This window comes from Syzygium oleosum, unplaced genomic scaffold (assembly GCF_021117445.2).
Source record: "Syzygium oleosum isolate NSW1041296 unplaced genomic scaffold, Sole_v2.1 Sole_v2.08, whole genome shotgun sequence".
Taxonomy (NCBI): Eukaryota; Viridiplantae; Streptophyta; class Magnoliopsida; order Myrtales; family Myrtaceae; genus Syzygium; species Syzygium oleosum.
The window spans coordinates 10,703,450-10,722,959 of NW_026607492.1; the positions used below are offsets into that span (position 1 = coordinate 10,703,450).

The 19,510-nt window shown below is 40.0% G+C and overlaps 1 protein-coding gene across 1 annotated transcript; it reads left to right on the forward strand.

Moving 5' to 3' along the window:
- The first annotated feature begins 3,893 nt into the window (after window positions 1-3,893).
- Window positions 3,894-17,079, forward strand: LOC115662705 (patatin-like protein 3). The gene is made up of 7 exons (XM_030584812.2): window positions 3,894-4,304; window positions 4,644-4,825; window positions 4,981-5,167; window positions 6,522-6,683; window positions 15,711-16,016; window positions 16,589-16,764; window positions 16,891-17,079. Exons 1-7 carry the CDS (start codon window positions 4,167-4,169, stop codon window positions 16,961-16,963), a joined length of 1,224 nt encoding a protein of 407 aa, XP_030440672.1. The 5' UTR covers window positions 3,894-4,166; the 3' UTR covers window positions 16,964-17,079.
- Window positions 17,080-19,510: the final 2,431 nt, after the last annotated feature.

Consider the following 19,510-nt stretch of genomic DNA (forward strand, 5'->3'; position numbering starts at 1 on the left):
ATGGAGGTAGGAAGTCTCCATAAAGTAGCTACAACAAAGTTAGCTTGCGAAGGTTTGATTTTTTTGTATAGTGAAGCTCTACCTCTTACATTTTTCCGCACCTTCGCCAAAATAATCTGAATGTCAGTTGGATTGTTTTGAAACCGCCTATGGTTGCGCTCCATCCAAGTGCAATATACAGTCGCTAGGAAAGATACTTTGAGGAGTTTCGCTGCCAAATCTTTGCCTCTTGTTGCTCTAACCATCCATTGAAGCTCCTCATTCCATCCCCATACATTACGCCTAATCCCATGTTGCGCAAGAATATTACGCCAGATGCTACCTGTCCATTCGCATTGGAAGAAAAGGTGAGTCGTGTTCTCTATACTTGCCCTACAGAAGGTACATTGAACATCGACTGAAGTCATCCACCGTGATATGATCTCTGCTGTCGGAAGCCTATCCCTACATACTAGCCAACCAATAAAATTGTGTTTGCTAACGCCGCTACTCCATATTAAGTTATACTACTCCACAGCCGGACTCTCGTGTCTAAGTTCATCCAAGACATCATGACAACAATATCTTGGATTAGACATGACTGGGGTTAGGACATGACGTAGTTTGAGAAGACATCGCCAACTCCAGGCCATACTACCCTTCATGTCCATCTGCAAAAATGGGGTTCCTCATACCATTGATTAAGAAAAAGAAAGTTTATCTTGGTCGGAACTCATACCCATGTTCATGCCTCAAGAGTTATAACTTGGTGTTAAGAATTCTACCGTTGACTAAAACCTTAAAAACCGAAAAGAAAGTATATCAAGTCATATAAAACTGTAACCCTAAATGCTTTGCGCTCCAACTTCAATCAAGACAACATCTTTTGCAATATTGATAATGCCGTGCGCACTTTTACTAGTTATAGAGAAAGTAGACTCAAAAGGATTTCTATCTCAAATTTTTGTCCAAGAATTCTATGAAATGCCCAATTAATTTTCTGAAATTTATATATATCACAGAAATAAGGTATAACAAAAGGAAAGAATTGTAATCCAAACTAGTCAAGATAATTGTTAAATAATCTCATAAATATCTCACTTTCCAAAATTGAATTTAATTTTCTCACCTCTTACAATCGTTTACAACTACTTCTTTGAGAAACTACATCTCTGAACATTCATGTCACTCCGCACACATTTAGCCTTTTCGACACGGATCCACTTGCGCAATTTTGCTAATATTCAATTGCTTCATTTTATTTGATCATTCCGCAAAGCTTGAGCATGAGCCTTTCAATATCCAAAAATTTTTGAACAATTGAGCAAATTAATAGAAAGAGATATATCAGAACTACCACAGTGGGACACTAGACATCGACACAACCAAGAAGTCGCTTTAACACAGTAGCGTGCAAACATAGTACTAGGCTATTAGCTAGGAATTGTCTGAGAGTGGTCGCCCCATCTTTATAATAGGCTAGAGATAAGACTTTGTATGAATGGTATTTTAAGAAATAATGCAGACTTTGTACGAGACTCTTGACAAAAGCTTGCCGGTAGGATTCAACAAGCATAGGAAGAGATAAGATCAACAACCAGATGAATCTCTTGCCAATCAATGGCCATGCTATAACAAGAACTTATTACCCACCCTCTTCTCTACCCTTGGCCTCACTTATGACCCAAAATGCAAGCTAATACGTAAATCGAGAGGCCTCACAAAACATCTTTTCACCTTTGTGCAAGCCTCTAAATAGAGCTCCCAAATGTTATTTCTTTAGCCAATAAATTGCAAATTTTTTTGTTTTGCTTCAATATTTGAGGATAATAATTAGAACGGCTCAAATATATTCAATCAGTTTGCAAAACATGAAGCATTATTTTCGTATGGAAATGAATTAGATTTCGCTTTAGACAGCTATTGAAAGATATGTTATGCTAGATTGGTCGCTTTTGATAAGTGCGGGGAGATCACATAAATATAAGACTCGTTAAAGCCTCATAGGCAAGCGATGTTGGATATGTTAAAGGGTTATTTGTAGTTTCACAAAACACTTGATTTAGTTATTTAAATTAAACACCAATAGTTTCGGAAATTTTTTTCGTATTGCAATAATCCAAAACTACATTTTTCAATTCAATTACCGATGAATTATCTTTCCTAAATTTATATTGTATATAAAGTCAACTTTAGAATTTTGAGATCTACGCGCTGAATTACTTTGATAGTCTCAAATCCAACATTTAAGTCTAATTTAGTGAAGTAATTGACAGTAATGGTGACTTTTGCAATATTACGAATACAACTCCATAATTTTTGGACAATTGAGGTTGAGAAAAGAATAGGAGATAGATCAAATACATCATTCAAAGGGTTAAAAAGGAGTATGCAATTATTACCGAAGCATACAGTCGATCCTAGTTTCTTAAACATCTTGAATGGCCATAGTATTTATGAAACGAAGCGAAATGAATTGAATTAAAACACTGAACCAATAGAAGAAACATATTTGTTAACTAAATTAGAGTTTCAGATATGGGTTTTGACTCTAACGCTCTGCAAAGAGGCAGAGTAAAAGTCTGAAAGTGAGTTGAGAGTTAGAGTAGGACAAAAAAAAAAAAACTAAAGTAGAGTTTATAAGCCAATTATGACAAAAGAGAACTTGTTCATTTCATGTGCTTTATCCTTAAAAACAAGTTTATTACTGCCTATGATGCCGTCCAACTTGGTGGAGGCAAGAAGTTGGTGGTCTAGAGATCAATCTATTTCCATGTGTCAATCAAATTTGTGATTGAATCAGACCTGAAGAAACCCTCGCATGCCAGCTCCTTTCTAGCTCTGCTACTGCACAAGCCTCGACCTCAACCCCGCCTCCAACTCCATGTCTTTGGTTACCACCACTGTCGAGTGTCGAGTGGGCGGGGATACTGTTCCCGCATGCTGTTCCCCTGTATCCTCATCGCGCCTAAGTTTTCGAGAACGTGTGGACGCAGCTGTCCTCTCCTGAATTCTCTCGTTGCTTAGCGTACGAGGCTCGTTCTGATAAAGTGAGAGAAATAACACGAAAGAAAGAAAGAACACAAGCCCTTTCACTTCTTTCTTTGGTTAGCCGTTGAATTCAATATCATTAGGAAGATTCACATGTCAGACTCCTAGAGTGCATTGTATACGCTCATTTCTTGTTTCTCGTTACTTTCGTACTGTTAAGGATTATTTAAAAAATGATTCCCACGATTCATAGAACATTATATGTCATGACATATTTGTCACACAACTTTTGTTCATTTTAATATATCCAGTTGGACCCATATTCACTCAAAAGGTTCAGCCAATGAGTTATGGGCTAATTAGGATATATTAACTGCTCCACATCACATCAATTATCCGATGTAGGATTTTTCGAATATAACTCACACGTGTATCTCAACAGAATCATTATAACCCAATTTCACTCTTAATGCGGCTAAAGTATTACTTACATTGCTAGGAATTGAAGAGAAATGCTAGACGAGTGTACAAAAAGTCACTTCGCTAAATAAAGCGCTAGGCTCTGTTGGATCTTTGAATGTGTACATATACTCAACTAACCTTGTCTATTGGGTCTTTTTGTTGTCGAGAAATTAAAAGCCCTCAATCAACCAGAAGTCATGCGGGTGTTGTCGAGGTCTCTAATAACCACTCAAAAGTTGAATTGGCACCTCTCGCACATGCATCATTTTTCCTCTCATGAATGATCCAAACCAACCTTCCTTCCACCTCCCCCTATCTCTATTTGCCTCACGAACACTCCAAAATGTGTAACAAGTAATGAACTTTGCCTTCATGGACCAACCCCTTTTTGCCTATGATAAGACCTTGTCAATTTAGACAATCGACTCAGTCGTACTCCCTTTTTCGTGCTGACTTCCGAGGAACGCTCAAATTGACTAAGCAAGAGCTGAACAAAAGCCACACGGCCAGATGTATCTATGTTCATATTCAGCATTTTTTATTTTTTATTTTGATGATTGCCCAGATTGAACCACCACGTACACATGTTTAGTCAAGCAAGTAATTAGTTGCATCCCTCAATATATGCTTATGAGCTTCACAACCATGGAGATACCACACATTCATTCATCTCTCTCCCTCTCTCTCTCTCTCACACGCGCACACACAATTCTTGCATTAACGAGTAAAAAGAAATGGAGAGAAAACCTTTGCCATTGAAAATTCAGCCTCCGGCTTACGGAAATCTCGTCACGATCCTTAGTCTTGATGGCGGAGGAGTCCGAGGGATCATTCCAGGGGTCATTCTCGGTTACCTTGAAGCCCAACTTCAGGTAATAACATGAACAAACCACACAAACAAAGTGGACACAAGAGTTACATTCTTGTGCTACGATGAGGGTTCCAGTCTTAGAAACTTTTGAGAAGGCTTTCTTTTTCTGTTTCTTTTCTTCGTCGTTTTTTCCTGTGATGGAGGAAGGAAGCTATGCCAAACATTGTGCTCTTTCGCTCTCAACTTTCTTCCATAATTTGATTATGGTGGTCGATGAGTCATGCAAGTCTCTTGACTTATCTGTTTCCTTTTATAGTCTTACAACAAGGGGCATCGCCGGTGTCCAAACCATCTCTTGCTTAAATACTAATCCGGAATTTAATGAGTATTTTGGGTGAAGGAGCTGGATGGTGAAGATGCGAGGCTTGCAGATTATTTCGATGTAATAGCAGGAACAAGCACAGGAGGTCTCATCACGGCCATGTTGTCAGCACCTGATGCTAACAAACGCCCTCTCTTCGCTACGAAAGACATAGTCCCATTTTACTTAGAGAATTGTCCTAAAATCTTCCCTCAAGGATGGTAATCGATTATCGACATACCTCTCATGTTGCAAAACTTAAATTGTCGAACTTCTTTTTATCATTCTTATGCTCACTGATAAATTTGAAAACAACTGACTTGAGTCTTTTCATTTCTTTTCTGCTTGGTCCCGCTGCTCCTTCGATACAAAAAAGTGGGTGTCTGGGTTCGGTCGTGAGCACGCTGAGATCTCTGACGGGACCCAAGTACAATGGAGTGTATCTTCACAAATTGATAAGGAAGTTACTTGGAACAATGAGGCTGCACGATAGCCTTACCGGCTTGGTTATCCCGACCTTCGATATCAAAAAGCTTCAGCCAGTTTTATTTTCTTCATATGAGGTGGGTTCCAGTATGTATTTTGGACAGAGCGCGCTTGTAGTTTGTGTATAAGTCACATGAGTTATGTTTTTCTCCATTTCAAGGTGAAGAAGGTTGGAACAAACTTCCTTTAACTAATCTTTTGACTGACGAGAGTTGCAAACATAGACGTCGACCATATTTATGTTTAGTTAAATTTGCATGTGAATGGACGAATAAGAGAAAACTTCTTTTAATTAAGGATGGAGGAAAATATATAGCCCAACTCCTGTTTATGTAAAAATCTATACGCAATTTCATAAATTTTTTTGTTGGAGTGACACATTAGCATAAATGTGTCATGACCAATTGAGGGAGACATGATCCAATCATATCAGATTACTTGGACCATTGCAAATTGTTGAATTTGATCTATATTAATCCCCTATTCGTATTGGAACTACCCCGGGTGAGAGCACGCATGTCGTGAAAATATTCAATTAATTATAGCCTTGTGTAGAAGTTTTGGAGGGTGAAAGGTTGGGGTGAATTACCAAAAAAGTCATAAATTTATTCCAATTATGTCAATTCAGTCATAAACTTTTTCACGTTTTGCCAATTGTGTCCATTTAATCAATTTTGGCCGGACATCGTTAACATGGATGCCAAGCGTCCTACGTGACATGGCAAACACTAAGTGGACACTTTTAAATAATATTTTAATATTTTTGAATTTTTCTATTTTTTCTTTCTTTCTTTCCTTTCTTTTTTCTTCCCAACTCCCAACTGTAGCTCGGCGAGGGTTGCTGGTCACCGCGATGACCTTGCCTGATCTGAGCAAGTGAGGCCGCCCTCGCCTAGTGTTGGCGAGGACGTCTCGGCCCTTGTCTTTGGTTGGTGAGGGTGGGTCGGCCGACCTTTCCTCGTCAGCCCACAGTTAGGAGTTGGTAAAAATAAAAGAAAAAAGAAAAAAAAGAAAAAAAGAAAATAAAATATTAAAAAATATTATTAAAAAACGTTCGCGTTGGCGCTGGTTGTGCCAAGTAGGACGGTTGGAGCCTACGCCAGCGATTTCGGCCAAAATTGACCGAATGGACTGAATTGACATATATACAAAGGTTTAGGACTCAATTAACAGAAAAAAAAATTTATGATTAAATTGTAATATGTTTAAGACTTTTTTGGTATTTTTTTCCATTGCGATGGAATCATACTTTTCTTGCAGCTTCTGATTTCCAATTGAAAAAGGGATTACTGATAGTGTCAGTTTGACAAAGACAATTCTCATTAATTATCTAGTTCTATTGAAAAGAAACTATCACACGTACAGAAATCAACCGATCCAAGATAATGTATCATATTTGACGTTTTTTCAATGGATTTTTACCTCGGGTAGGTGGCAAAACATTCATTCTTGGACGCTCAACTATCGGACATATGCATTGGCACGTCGGCTGCTCCGACTTACTTCCCCGCCCATTATTTCAAGACGGGAGATAAAGATGGACAAGCCCATGAATTCAACCTCATCGATGGTGGTATGGTCGCCAACAACCCGGTATGTATGTCTAACATAGATATAAGATTATAAAGTTAATATATCGGTTTTGATATCGAAGATAGCCCATTGTTTAAGTTAGAATAGTTGGAATCTTGCGGAGTGACTTTATCCTTTTTCTATTACGATGAGGAAGTTCATTCTAAGTAAGGAAACCTTGGCCTACGAAATACCCGTTAATGTCATGGGCTAGGTTGAAAAACATGAACCAAGACACAAGTGAACCGCCCAAGCGTGAATCTTTTATTCTTGATCGTATGAAGAACAAAAAAATTGTGCCGAACCTACACAAGTATGCCCAATCCTTAACCATTAAACCGATCTCATGTTGCAATATTCGAGGGCTTTATAGATCGGAAATTCGGCGTCGATGTGAAATAAGCTGGATACTGTCCTATCCAGTGTGATTTTTTTTTTCCGAAGAGCGACCCGTAGTGATTTCTATGAGGTTGTTCCAGATGACAATAGATATATGCGATCTAGAGTATTCGGCTGCAATAACCCTTTCCGGTCCAACGATGTGATGGTTTGTTAAGATGAAAGCTAACACCTCGAAGATGCGTATCAACAAATTCAAAGACCGAAAGTCATCTTGAGATAATAGGCTAGCTAACGGCAAGTCATGATCAACATGATAAGCTTAGGAGAGAAGTCTTAGATAGCTCCCTTTTTCCTCTTTTTGCTTTTTGTATTTTCAAAGAAGTCTAGTATCGGCTGGAAATATGAGTTACAGATGCACATTATTCAAGACGCTAGCCCCCAACGATATAACTCTGTAGTACATTTTGCCGAATTGATGTGTGGTGTTAGGAACCCGAAATGTAAGAGAGAAAAAATCAGAAAAAAAAACGAATTTTTACGTAGAAACCCTTTGAAATTAGAAAGGAAAAAATTACGGTGCCACCCTAAGGAGTCTTTTCTTTATTAGAGTCGGTTTATAAATACAAGAGGTATCGCCTCAATATATAATAAGAATTTAGGGCATACAAAGCTACAGTAGATATATCCTTGATAGTACTTTCTGTTCTTAGCTTAAAAAGTACTTTCTTCTGTCAAACTACACATCTCCATCAATCTTTCATTTTGAGGCTGATCTTCAAAACGAAATAATCTCTCATAATACTCACTCATCTTTGTAACCCAAACTATCCTAGTGCAGTGGCACCTACTCGTCATTGATCATGGAGGCCAACTGAGGCAATACACATCCCGAATTTCTTAGTAGTGATGCCCTTGGTAAACATATCTACTAAATTTTTAGCGCCAAAGATCTTCTTTAATAACAATGTCTCATAATCTATAAGTGCACGATTATGATGTTACTTCAACTACATATGCTTTGTCCTTGAGTGAAATACTAGATTCTTTACAAAACAAATTTTTGACTATCACTGAAAAAAATGCTGTTATCTTGCCCCCTGCCTTTCTTTACAAAACTCTTCAACTAAATCATCTCTTTGCCAACTTCAATTATAGCAACAGAATGGTTGAGAGGAACACACAATTTTGAAGTCTTTCATCCAACTGATTACAGTGTTATCTAAGGTAAAAACATAAACCGAGGTGCTCTTTTCCCTTGTCCATGTCAATGCCAAGATCCGCATAGATATAGCCTTGTAAAGTCACACTTTCTTTCATGCAACAAAGTGTCATACCCGAAATACCTCTCATGTATCTTAATAGTCACTTCACAACTTCTCAATACTTCTTTCTTAGATTAGCCATATATCTACTCATTACTTCCGCTACATGAGCTCTATTTGGTCTAGTATACACCATAAGATACATGAAACTACCGACAGCTGAAGCGTATGGAACTTCAGTCACGTGCTCCCGCTCCTCATCCATCTTCGGTGAGTGCTTCTTCCAAAGCTTGGAGTGACTTCCTAAAGGAGTGCTTCTGCATTTTGCATTATGAATTGCCGAATCTATCCAACACCTTCTCAATGTATTTCTCTTGAAACGACTTTAGAATTCCATATAATCTATCTCGCGTGATCCTCGTCCCTAGAATCTGATTTGCTGCTCCCAAATCCTTCATTTCAAACTCTTTTGAAAATTGATACTTTAGTCCGTGAATCTCCTTCATGTTAGATACTGCAACAAGCATTTCATTCGCATACAATAGCAAAATGATATAGCAGTCATCAAATTCATTCAAGTAATAGTTTTGATCCATTTCACATGTAGTGAAGCCATTATTGCACTAAATGTGTCAAATTTCTTGTATCATTGTCTATGAGCCTATTTTAAACTGTACGAGGTTTTTTTTCTTTTTTCTTTTTTTTTTATGTTTGTAGACATAGTTTTCTTTACAAGAAATGTAAAAACTTTCTTGTTGCACTATATAGATATCCTCCTCGATGTCACCATGGAGGAATGTAATCTTCATATCTAACATCTCCAAATGTAAATTTTCAGTAATAACAATACTCAACACAGAGCTTATAGCAGTCAACTTAATAATTGAAGAGAAATTCTCTCATAGTCAATTCATTTCTTTTATAGAAAACCTTTGACTATGAACATTGCCTTGTCTCTCTTGCTGCCATTCAATTTTTCTTTGACTCATACACCCATTTGTCCTGCAATGCCTTCTTCCCATTTGATAACTGAGTTAATACCGAAGTTCTATTCTTCTAGAGTGAGTCCAACTCATCCTACATTGCTCACTCCCACTAAAGAAATTTAACCTACATTGCTTAATGAAAAGTTCTTTTGATTCGCTAGCATGAGTCAAAAGTAAATAATGAAATGATAGAGAATACATCTATACTGGTTTATAATTTTTGATAGATTTTCTTAAAGTGGGTTGAGGTATAGGTGGTTCTTATTTTGGTTCTTGATCAGAATCTTTAATGACAGTTTAGGATTTCCAATCAAAATATTCTCAGAAAACCCCTCCAATTCAATTGCTCTAGTTCCTTTTATTTGTTCCCTCATGCTATATTCTACAACAGATTTGTCATTGTATAACACGTTTTTATTGAATGCAACATCATTCTTTCTTATTATTTTCTTATTTTATTCATTCCAACGTCAATAAAGAAAAACTCCTTGAACTCCTTGCTAAGATACTCCCCTCCATTGTTAGACGTTAAACATTTAATCTTCCGATCGATCTCATTCTCTGCTTCAGCTTTTATCTTTGAAAAGTAACGAACACATTATATTTATTTTTTAGAAAATTAACCTATACCTTCCTAGTGGAGTCGTCAATAGACGTGAAGTAGTAAAGTGAGCCTCCAAGGGAATACATAATGGCTGGCCTCCAAGAAAATTAACCTATACCTTCCTTTCTTGGGTTGTCTTCTAGTCTTTGAAAAACTGATGCGTTTCTACTTGCCTAGAACGCAACCGTCACAAAGACCAATATATATAGACTTCAGATCGGGCAATTTTCTATTTGATGGTAATACATTCATCCACTTTTCCACTCATGTGTCCAAGCCTATAGTGCAAAAATTTTGAATCAACTACTAAGTCAATAGCTGCTACTATTTCTCTGCTGTTTTCAGTCAAATATAGTGTTTTCAATTTTGTTCCCGTTGCTACAACCATAGCACCTTTAACAACTAGGAACATATCTGACATAACGCAGTTTTTATGTGAACATCATCATTCCTCATAATATCCTAAGGTTCATCATCAAGAAGATAAATCTTTTCTAGCTTTCCAACAACAAAATTGTGCATTAATCTTCTACAGAAGTTGAAACTATGCACTTGAATCTAGAATTTAAGACTCAATTGGATTGTCAACGCTCAAAATTAGGGTTCAAAGGTTGCATTAAGAGATTTCTCCTCCTCTTGATTCCAATCCGAATACTGATTTTTGTTCTGTGGGTCTTTGCAATCTCGTTTCAGATGGCCATTCTTTTCACAATTCCAACAAATTATTCATCACAAGGTCTTGATTTGCTTCTTTACACGGACTTCGATCTACCACGATTCCAGTTCTAACCTCGTTGATTGCTTCCCCATTTGTCTTCAATGCTCAAGGCAACGTCCGAAAATTCACCTTATTCTCTTTTGCGAATATTCTCGCTATAAATCAAATCTCAGTCTCCTAAAGTTTCAACTTCTTACGACCAGACAAATTGTTCACTGCAATCACAATTGCACTCCAACTTGCATGTGGAGAAGATAAGTAAATCAAAGCTTTTACTCGTCTTCCAATTTTATTGTCATCGTACTCAACTGAGTCGTGATTATGTTGAAGTCATTAGATGATCTATCACAGAAGCACCTTCGTTCATCTTTAGATTCAGATATACCTTGTTTGCTATCTTGTACAGGTTAGATATAACCCTCATGAAATCGGATGTTGTCTTCTTATTGGCGATGCTAAAGGCAACGTTCTGCACCAACATAAGATGAATCACACCTAGGGATTGCTTATCAACAATCCCCAATCTTCTTGCTCGATCGATTTTGGTTTCGCTTCCAGAGCCTAATGCAAGTCATTTTGATACAGTAGATACTCGATCTGCATCTTCCAGAAACCAAATATACATCGTCGAACCGATCGATCTTCACCCTCCCTTTGTCCATCTTAATGGCTCTTACAATACCGCCAAACCAAACTTCAATACTAGTTGCTAGGAACATGAAATGTAAAAGAGAAAAAAATCAAAGAAGAAGACACAAATTTTTTTACATGGAAACTCTTCTAAATTTGAAAGGGAAATACCATGGTGCCGTGCCAGACAATCTTTTCACTATTAGGATTGAGTTACAATTACAAGAAATAACGCCTCAAAATATAACAAGAGTTTATGGCATACAAAGTTATGATAGAAATTTCATGTACACCCTTTGGAGTACTTTCCTTTCTCAACTTTAACAATAGTTTCCTCTATCGGGCTCCACAACTCCAATTGTCACGCCCCGAGCTCCCGTCGAGCCCGCGACATCCCGCCTCCGCTCAATCAGTTGCGACGTCCCAGGTTGTCACCGACCTCATCTAAACATCAGATATTTAATTGCGCACACGGAAACCATAAAACACCCGAACAAAAATTTAACTGGGGAAACATTGGGAGAATATATACATTTCCATTACTCGGTCAAACTTGTACCACCATATTTACAAAATACAAGCCTTAGTTTACCAGTGCACACATTTGAACCCTTCAAGAGTAAGAACAAAAACCGATGACCTGCCATCCAACCCGTAACGACCTTTAACACCCCTTGCTTGGCGTCCACTCAGAATCTAACTCCACATCATCCCGTCTCCCATTTGAAACTCAGCTGTCTCATACTCTGTATGCACTGGAACTCCAAAACGTACTGGAGGTGGTGGCGGATTAGTCACGGCTCAGGTTTGGGTTCTGAAATATTTGGTTGAAAACAACCGTGAGACACTTCTCAGTAAGTACACCCCTAAACCCAACCTAGGCTATCACGTACCTCTAGACAATAGCACAAACACACACATTCACGCACATCAAATCATCACAACACAGGTACATCAATTAATATGGTCAGGCTTAATCATGCGCACACCCGCACTCGATCATAATTACATCAGATGCAAACACACGCATGTACGATTCTCATTTCGCACACATTCTTTCCGTTCTCAATTCCTCTTTCCCACATCACTCGCCAGTGACCCGCGCAAACGTACACGCCTCAGGTACACTGCGACCACTCATCACTTCCCACATCACTCGCCAGTGACCCGCGTAAACGTACACGCCTCAGGTACACTGCGATCATTCACCACATCCGGCTCAAGTACCCGTTCACGCCTCAGGCCCCAATCGCAACCTGAGCATCACACGCCCCAGGCCCGATCCCAACTCAGCCCGCGCCAAATGCGACAGGCCTACGTGATTGGAACCCGAGCTTAGGATGCCTCGGTCCAATCCCGGTCTCACCCGAGCTGATCGTGCCTCGGACCGATTCTCATTCTTGCTTTTTCAAGCCTCAGCCTGTGCCAAATGCAACAGATCTACGTGATCGCTGCCCGAGCTTATGATACTCGGCCCGATCCCATTCTCGCACTTACACACCTTCACATAACTTCCACAATCACAAGCCACACCACTTTTCTTTCTTACCCATGCACATGCTCATCAAGCATTTACCACAATCAACTGGCCCATCACACGCGGCCCGTGCACGCATCAATTAACACGTAAAACATGCTCACTCAGCATTCGACATGGCCAATTTCAACAATTAATTCAATCTGGCCCACGCGTGCACATAATCAAGCACATTTCAATCCATCAAACCACGGTTCAATAAACACACAAGGCCGCTCATGGGCCCACAATCACAGCCACGTTCATAGGCATAATTTCGACATTTCCATGCCTATTAAACATCACAATCTAACCATACTACCACACACCAAACCGACACTACCTGGCCTTAAATCGAGCCCTAAGTTTGCCAATTCCATCCCACAACATCTGACATTTTATTCAGTCTCACTCCAGCCTCGAAACATCCTCATTTCATCCTCGAGTTACCTCATATAACACACAAACAAATACTCAATTAAATCAACCCCATCCAGAATAATTCAAACATGCCCAGAGCACGTAAATTGCCAATTTTCTCCAACCAAATGGCGTCGGATTAATTCTGATCATTCACGGGACTTTCTCGCCATAATTTCTAGGTTCCAAAAATTCAACTTGCATCCCAATCGGACCATCACAACCCCGTGAACAGTAATCCACAGCCAGTGAACAATGTTTCGCAGCATATGAACAGTATTTCGCAGCCCCCATTTTCTGAATTTCCAATAAATATTACCCGAATTAATTCCTAAGGCCTGCCATAAAATTTCCACTCCCTATCCATGTAATTCCGCACCTAATTTCATACTAATTTTGTCCGGAATTACCCGTCGATACCCAAAGTCCTAAATTAGGTTTAGGCGCGACTTACCCGCATTGGCTAACTCAGCATATCACATGGTCAATTGAACAATCATTTCAATTGAACCCAAACGTGCACGAATCAAACATATTTACACCAGCCCATTGCACAGATGCGCACACAATTCTACCACCACAACTCAATTATAATTAAAACACACGTAAAACACATAAATTTCTATTTTTCTCCCACCAAACGACGCAAAATTGATTCCGGTCCTTCATGGGACTTCCTCGCCATTAAATACCGGTTCTAAAAATCTAACTTGCGTCCCGGACCGAGCATCACAGCCTCGTGAACAGTGAATCACAGCCTCGTGAACAGTGATTCTTAGCTTAAAATTCCCTCAAATCGTCCTCCAAAAATTCCAAATTAATTCCTTAAGGCCCGCCATACATTCCCGGTCTAAAGCCCCAACATTTCGCACCCGCACAAGTCCAATTTCACCCAAAATCAAATTGTTCGGCGATACCCAAAATCCTAAATCGGGATTAGAGTATGACTTACCGCGTTCTAGGCTAAAACGGCTAGAACGGAAAGCGGTGGCGCTCTACGGCGAAGGCAAACAACTCACGGTGGTTTCCGGCTTGCACGGCAGCGGTCCGGCGGCGGCGTGGTCTTGCACGGCCGGAAATGGGTCACGGGAAGAGAGAGAAAGAGAGGGGAAAGAGAGAGAGACGGTGAGGTTGGAGGGCGGCACGGCGACGGCAAGGTGGCGGTCCGGCGGTGTGGCAAGCGGCGGTGAGCGGCGGTGGCGCCGGCGTGAAGAAGAATGGCCAAGGAAATTCACGGGAGAGAGAGGGAGAGCTCACGGCAATTTTGGGGGAGGTGTTTCACGGCAAAGGAATAGAAAAAATGAGGTGAGAAAGATGACATTCTTGACCTAAATAGTAAATTTTGGCTAAATGCGGAAATGACCAAAATGCCCTTTACCCTTAAAACATACCCTTTAATAAATCCTAGGGGTATTTTGGTCACTTTCTCCGTTTCTTGTCCAAATCGAATTTTTCCGAAGGAATTGAGCGCACCAAAAATTCACACGTGTCACGTGCAACGTCGTCCTAACCTTCCGGCGTGACTTCCTAATTTTCCGGTGTCCAATTTGGGCAAAAATTCCATAATTAAATTCTATTAAACGCAACTCGAGCGTTTCTCGAGCCAACGGGCGGCTTGCTGGGGAAATTCGCATAATCGACTCATGACTGATACTGAATCGAGTCACGTGCAAGTCCGTTCGGTGCGTGACGATCTCGGTTGTCATAAAAATCGCAAAGATCAATCACTTGATCCGAGGGGTACGAACGTTCGGTATAATTTCGGAATCATTCGTCAAGTCGTTTCGTGGTCCAACGGAATCACCCGCGATCCACTACTAGGACAGTGGCGAACTGACCCCTAACTATCCTTGGATCGGCCAACAGTGGCTCAAAATATCACTTACGCGATTTAATGGTCGAAATCCATTCACGATCGAATTTCCTTTAGCCGCGCGAATTTAATTCCCCCTAATAGCCTTTCCCTAATGGTTAGCATTCCCAGGAATGATCAGTTCCGGGCGAGAATCTACCGCGAGCACATCTCATAAAACTCAATTATTCAATAAATTCCAATTGGTGGAAATTTCAGAATGTCACACCAATAGTGTGATTCATGGCCAAAATTGATCGGAAAAACTCTCTCGAATCTATACACCCAATCATAGAAATGTTCAGAAAATGGTTGTTTCAATTTGTAAGGATTGGTTAAGTCGTCAAGTGCGTCAAATCGTCTCTTTCTCACGGTAATATCAGGGGTCATTGCCATGTTTGCATGGATGGAGCCTTACTCATCTTTTGGATTTCATGCTGTGTTATGATTGCAAAGGGATAAATTAGATTAATTTATACCTTACCTAAATCAAAACGATTCATATCTGGTTCAATCCAAGCGGAAAGTATCTTATACACGACTTTTACAATGCTGAAGTAGAAAATCAAATAAATTTAAGCAATTTGTAACACAATGATTGAGCGGTAGAGATGAGAATCAATAATTTGAGTCATAAAGCCTACAAACCCTAGTTGATTATATCACTATTAATTCTATTCAATATACTGGAATATTTCAACATTTTTTATTTTTCCAGACATTGGTCGCCATCAGTGAAGTGACCAGGCAGATCTTGAATGAAGACCCACACTTCTCCGAGATCAAATCGCCCGTCGACTACACTCGATTCTTGGTGATTTCGCTCGGGACAGGCTCGGACACGTCTGAGATCAAGTTCAACGCCAAGAAGGCCTCAAAGTGGGGGTTGTTCTGCTGGTTGTACCAGGACGGCACGAGCCCTTTGATAGACGTCTACTCTCAAGGGAGTTCCGATATCGTCGATTACCACAATTCCGTGGTCTTCAAGGCCTACCAGTCCGAGAACAATTACCTCCGTATCAACGTAAGATTTTCACTAATTACTCCGTCTTTGCTTTAGTCGCGCGCGTGTTCCCGAAATGTCTTCTTTTTGTGCCCGCCATAGGCGGAGAAAATCGTTTCCATGTAGGCAGGCTGTTAGGAAATTGACATGAATGCAGTTAATATGTAGAAATCATCAAGATCTTTATGGATAGTTAAAAAATTCAATCAAAAAACTTAAATTAATAAGTCGAGGGAGACCACATGTACATAACGAGCATATAAATAGGGAGGGAAGTATAAATTTCATATAGATGGCAATGTGACATATTTTAACACTCTCTCTCACGTGCAGGCTTATTTATGAACGACACGTGATTCTGATACAATGTTAGAAATTCTAACACAAAAACCTAAACTAATATGTGGAGAAAGACCGCATATATATAAAGAGCATATAAGCTCTGTTCACAAATGACGTGGGACATCTCATATATGTTGAGAAAGCATATAATACAAACTATCACAAATAACCTCCGAATTCTTTCGTTGTGATTTCTATTAATCTATACTTGGTACTAACTCAAGCTACTAGAATTGAATGAATTGCTATAGGATGACACCCTAGAGGGGACTTTATCTTCGGTGGACACATCCACGAAGGAGAACTTGGAAGGTCTGGTGAAAGTTGGTGAGCACTTGTTGAAGAAGCCGGTCTCGCGAGTTAATGTTGAGACCGGCCGCTACGAACCCATTCTGAATGCTGGCACCAACGAGGAAGCCCTCAAAAGGTAAATTTTTTTGTGCGTAAATGTTTCTCATACGATAAAGTCCTTCGGAAAATTGTAGCACTTTGAGATTTGTTTTCTTTGATTATCATCGAAAATGCCGATTAATTTTGGTCTAAACTCTTCCAGGTTCGCTACGCTTCTATCCGACGAGAAGAAACTCCGCGAGTCGAGATCTCCGCATGACAAGCGTGGGGAATAGTTCGCTCAACCATACTCATGCCCTATTAACTTGTGAAATGATGATATAAATCATCTGTTGTTGAATTAGAATAACCATTAGCCCTATGTGCTTGCAAAAAAAGGGGCTACAGTCTACATTGTTTGTGTGTGGATAGCTAGAGTTCAAACTCCTTATGATGCACCTAGTTAGGCATTTACATGATGGGCTAGGCCGGAGGAAATTCCCCCCAATCACCCTCTTGATCGATCACGTTCGAATTTAACCCACCAATCAAATGGATGAATTCGAGGAAATTTCCTTCAACCGGGTTACTGGGGTTTGAAAACATTACCCTTACAGGATATATATATATATATCTCTAGAAAATAGCAAGTTACGAACCTCTATTAACTTAAATTGTTAGCTTGTAATGAGAAAATACTCATCGTTTTTTAGTGATCGCCTGTCTCTCTCTTTTTTATAAGTGATTATTTATAAAGAAGGAAGCACCACAGTCGACTGCATGGGTAAATTGGTTAAAAATCCTCTCGCCACTTACATATCAAATTCAAGCCAATTATAAGTGCAGAAGGCATTATGTAAAGCTATTACTTGTAATGGCCTGAACACTTGGCCGTCGAATTCAATTTCAATCGAAAAATCTGCCTGATCTGTGAGGGTTTCTGGGTCGTTTCCTAAGGTCAGACTCGCTAGAGTGTGTACGCCAGTTTCTTGTTTTCTCTTGTTACTTTTTGAATCTTTTTGTTCTGTTTAGGATTATTTTCAGATTTTGTCGGGTCTCCTACGATTAATAGTATACTGTATGTTACGACATATTGGTCAAACGACTTTTGTTCACGTTCCGTTTCAGAGAATCAATCGCACAGTTTTCTCTTTGTTTAGTATTATCTATATTCGAGGCAAAAGGACACTATAAGTGCCATAACTTGTGTACGGCGCTCACTTTGGTGCCATAACTTTTTTTCGGATCACTTTGGTGCCAAGTCGGAAGAAAAACGATCACTTAAGTGTCATAACTTTTTTTTGGATCACTTTAGTGCTAAAATTTTTGAAAAACGATCACTTAAGTGCTAAAAGTTTTGAAAAACGAACATTTAAGTGCTAAAATTTTTGAAAAACGATCACTTAAGTGCCAATCTCCGGCGAGACTCCGGCGAGCCACGTCAGCTTCAGAAATTAATAGAAAAAATGCCACGTCAGATTTCCGGCGAAAAATTGTGTACGGCACCGGAGTTGGCACTTAAGTGATCGTTTTTCAAAAATTTTAGCACTAAAGTGATCCAAAAAAAAGTTATGGCACTAAAGTGAGCGCCGTACACAAGTTATGGCACTTGTAGTGTTCTTTTGCCCTATATTCGAGCTTAAGAAGCAATTTGAGTACGAATATAAGACTTTTTGACATATACATAGAAAATTATCTATACTCTTATGGCCGTCAGTTGTGTTAAATTATATTTCTAGTTCGAGTATGTGTACGGAACCAGACCCGAACTGGGGATGTAGATTAGTCCGTAATATATTAACAATTTCGAAAGTGTGGCGATTACGGGAAGAAGTCGTGTAAGTTGCTCAGAATTCTTTTGACCGAACCTATTTGGAAAGAAATCGCAACACCTCCCTTTCCCATTTGGCTAAAAATTCTTCTTGAAGGCCACTTCTACGTGATATATATATAGGGAGATGTGGTTGTGACATCCCAAATTTCGGCCCATTTTTGGGTTTTATAAAACGTGTAATTCGTCAGTGCGCTTATAATAGAATCTCGCCCGGGAACTGATCACTCTCGGGTTCTTGTTTTTTTAAAATAGAGATTGTGCTAGAATCGCACTCGATCGAATTTGGCCGTTATTTAGACTCCAAAACTTGGCACTCGATTTTCGGGAGTTTCGGGACAAAATAAATTGGACGGTGTCGATATTGTTGTGGCCAGTGTCGAGATTGTCAGGAATAGTGGAAAAGTGAATTTTCGACCGGGTACGAATTTGGGCTAGTAGACCTCCCTCGTTATAGTTTGGTTTAATTAATTTGGTCTTTGTCCCTTATTATATTCGAGGGTTATTTTGGACTGGTAGATCGTTTTCGATTTTGAATTTGGGCCATCGGATCGCAATTAATATTTGAATGAAGTTTATTTTCTTTTATCTCTCTCTCTCTCCTCTGCGCGCCCCCACTTCCGCGCACGTTTCCCCCCTGCTTGCGTCCCATCTGCCCATACCCATGTAGACCAACCTCCTGACATTCTCTCTCCTCCTTTCTCTTTTTCTTTTCTTTCTTCTCTTCTCTTTCTTCTTCTCTTCCTTCTCCTTCGCCGCGTCTGGTTCTGCTTCGCCTCCGCTTCTGCTCGCCCAGCCGATGCCGCCCGAGCCCGCCTGACCGCCGAACGCCGCAGCCGTCGCCAGCAAGCTCGGACGCCGTCGCGCCGGCCACCAGCCGCCGCCCCGGCTGTCCTCTTCTCTTTCCTTGCTGCTGCTGCCCGTGCGTCTTCTGCTCTTGGCTTCTGCTTCGGTTCTGCTCGCCGGCGACCAGCACCGCCATGCTTTGCCACCACCGTCCTCCTCGCGCCGC

Excerpts from the sequence above, each read along its gene's own strand:
- LOC115662705 (XM_030584812.2), top strand. The coding sequence starts at position 4,167 with ATGGAGAGAAAACCTTTGCCATTGAAAATTCAGCCTCCGGCTTACGGA. Across the intron at positions 4,305-4,643 it reads ACCTTGAAGCCCAACTTCAG|GAGCTGGATGGTGAAGATGC; the intron begins GTAATAACATGA and ends TTTTGGGTGAAG. Across the intron at positions 16,765-16,890 it reads AACGAGGAAGCCCTCAAAAG|GTTCGCTACGCTTCTATCCG; the intron begins GTAAATTTTTTT and ends AAACTCTTCCAG.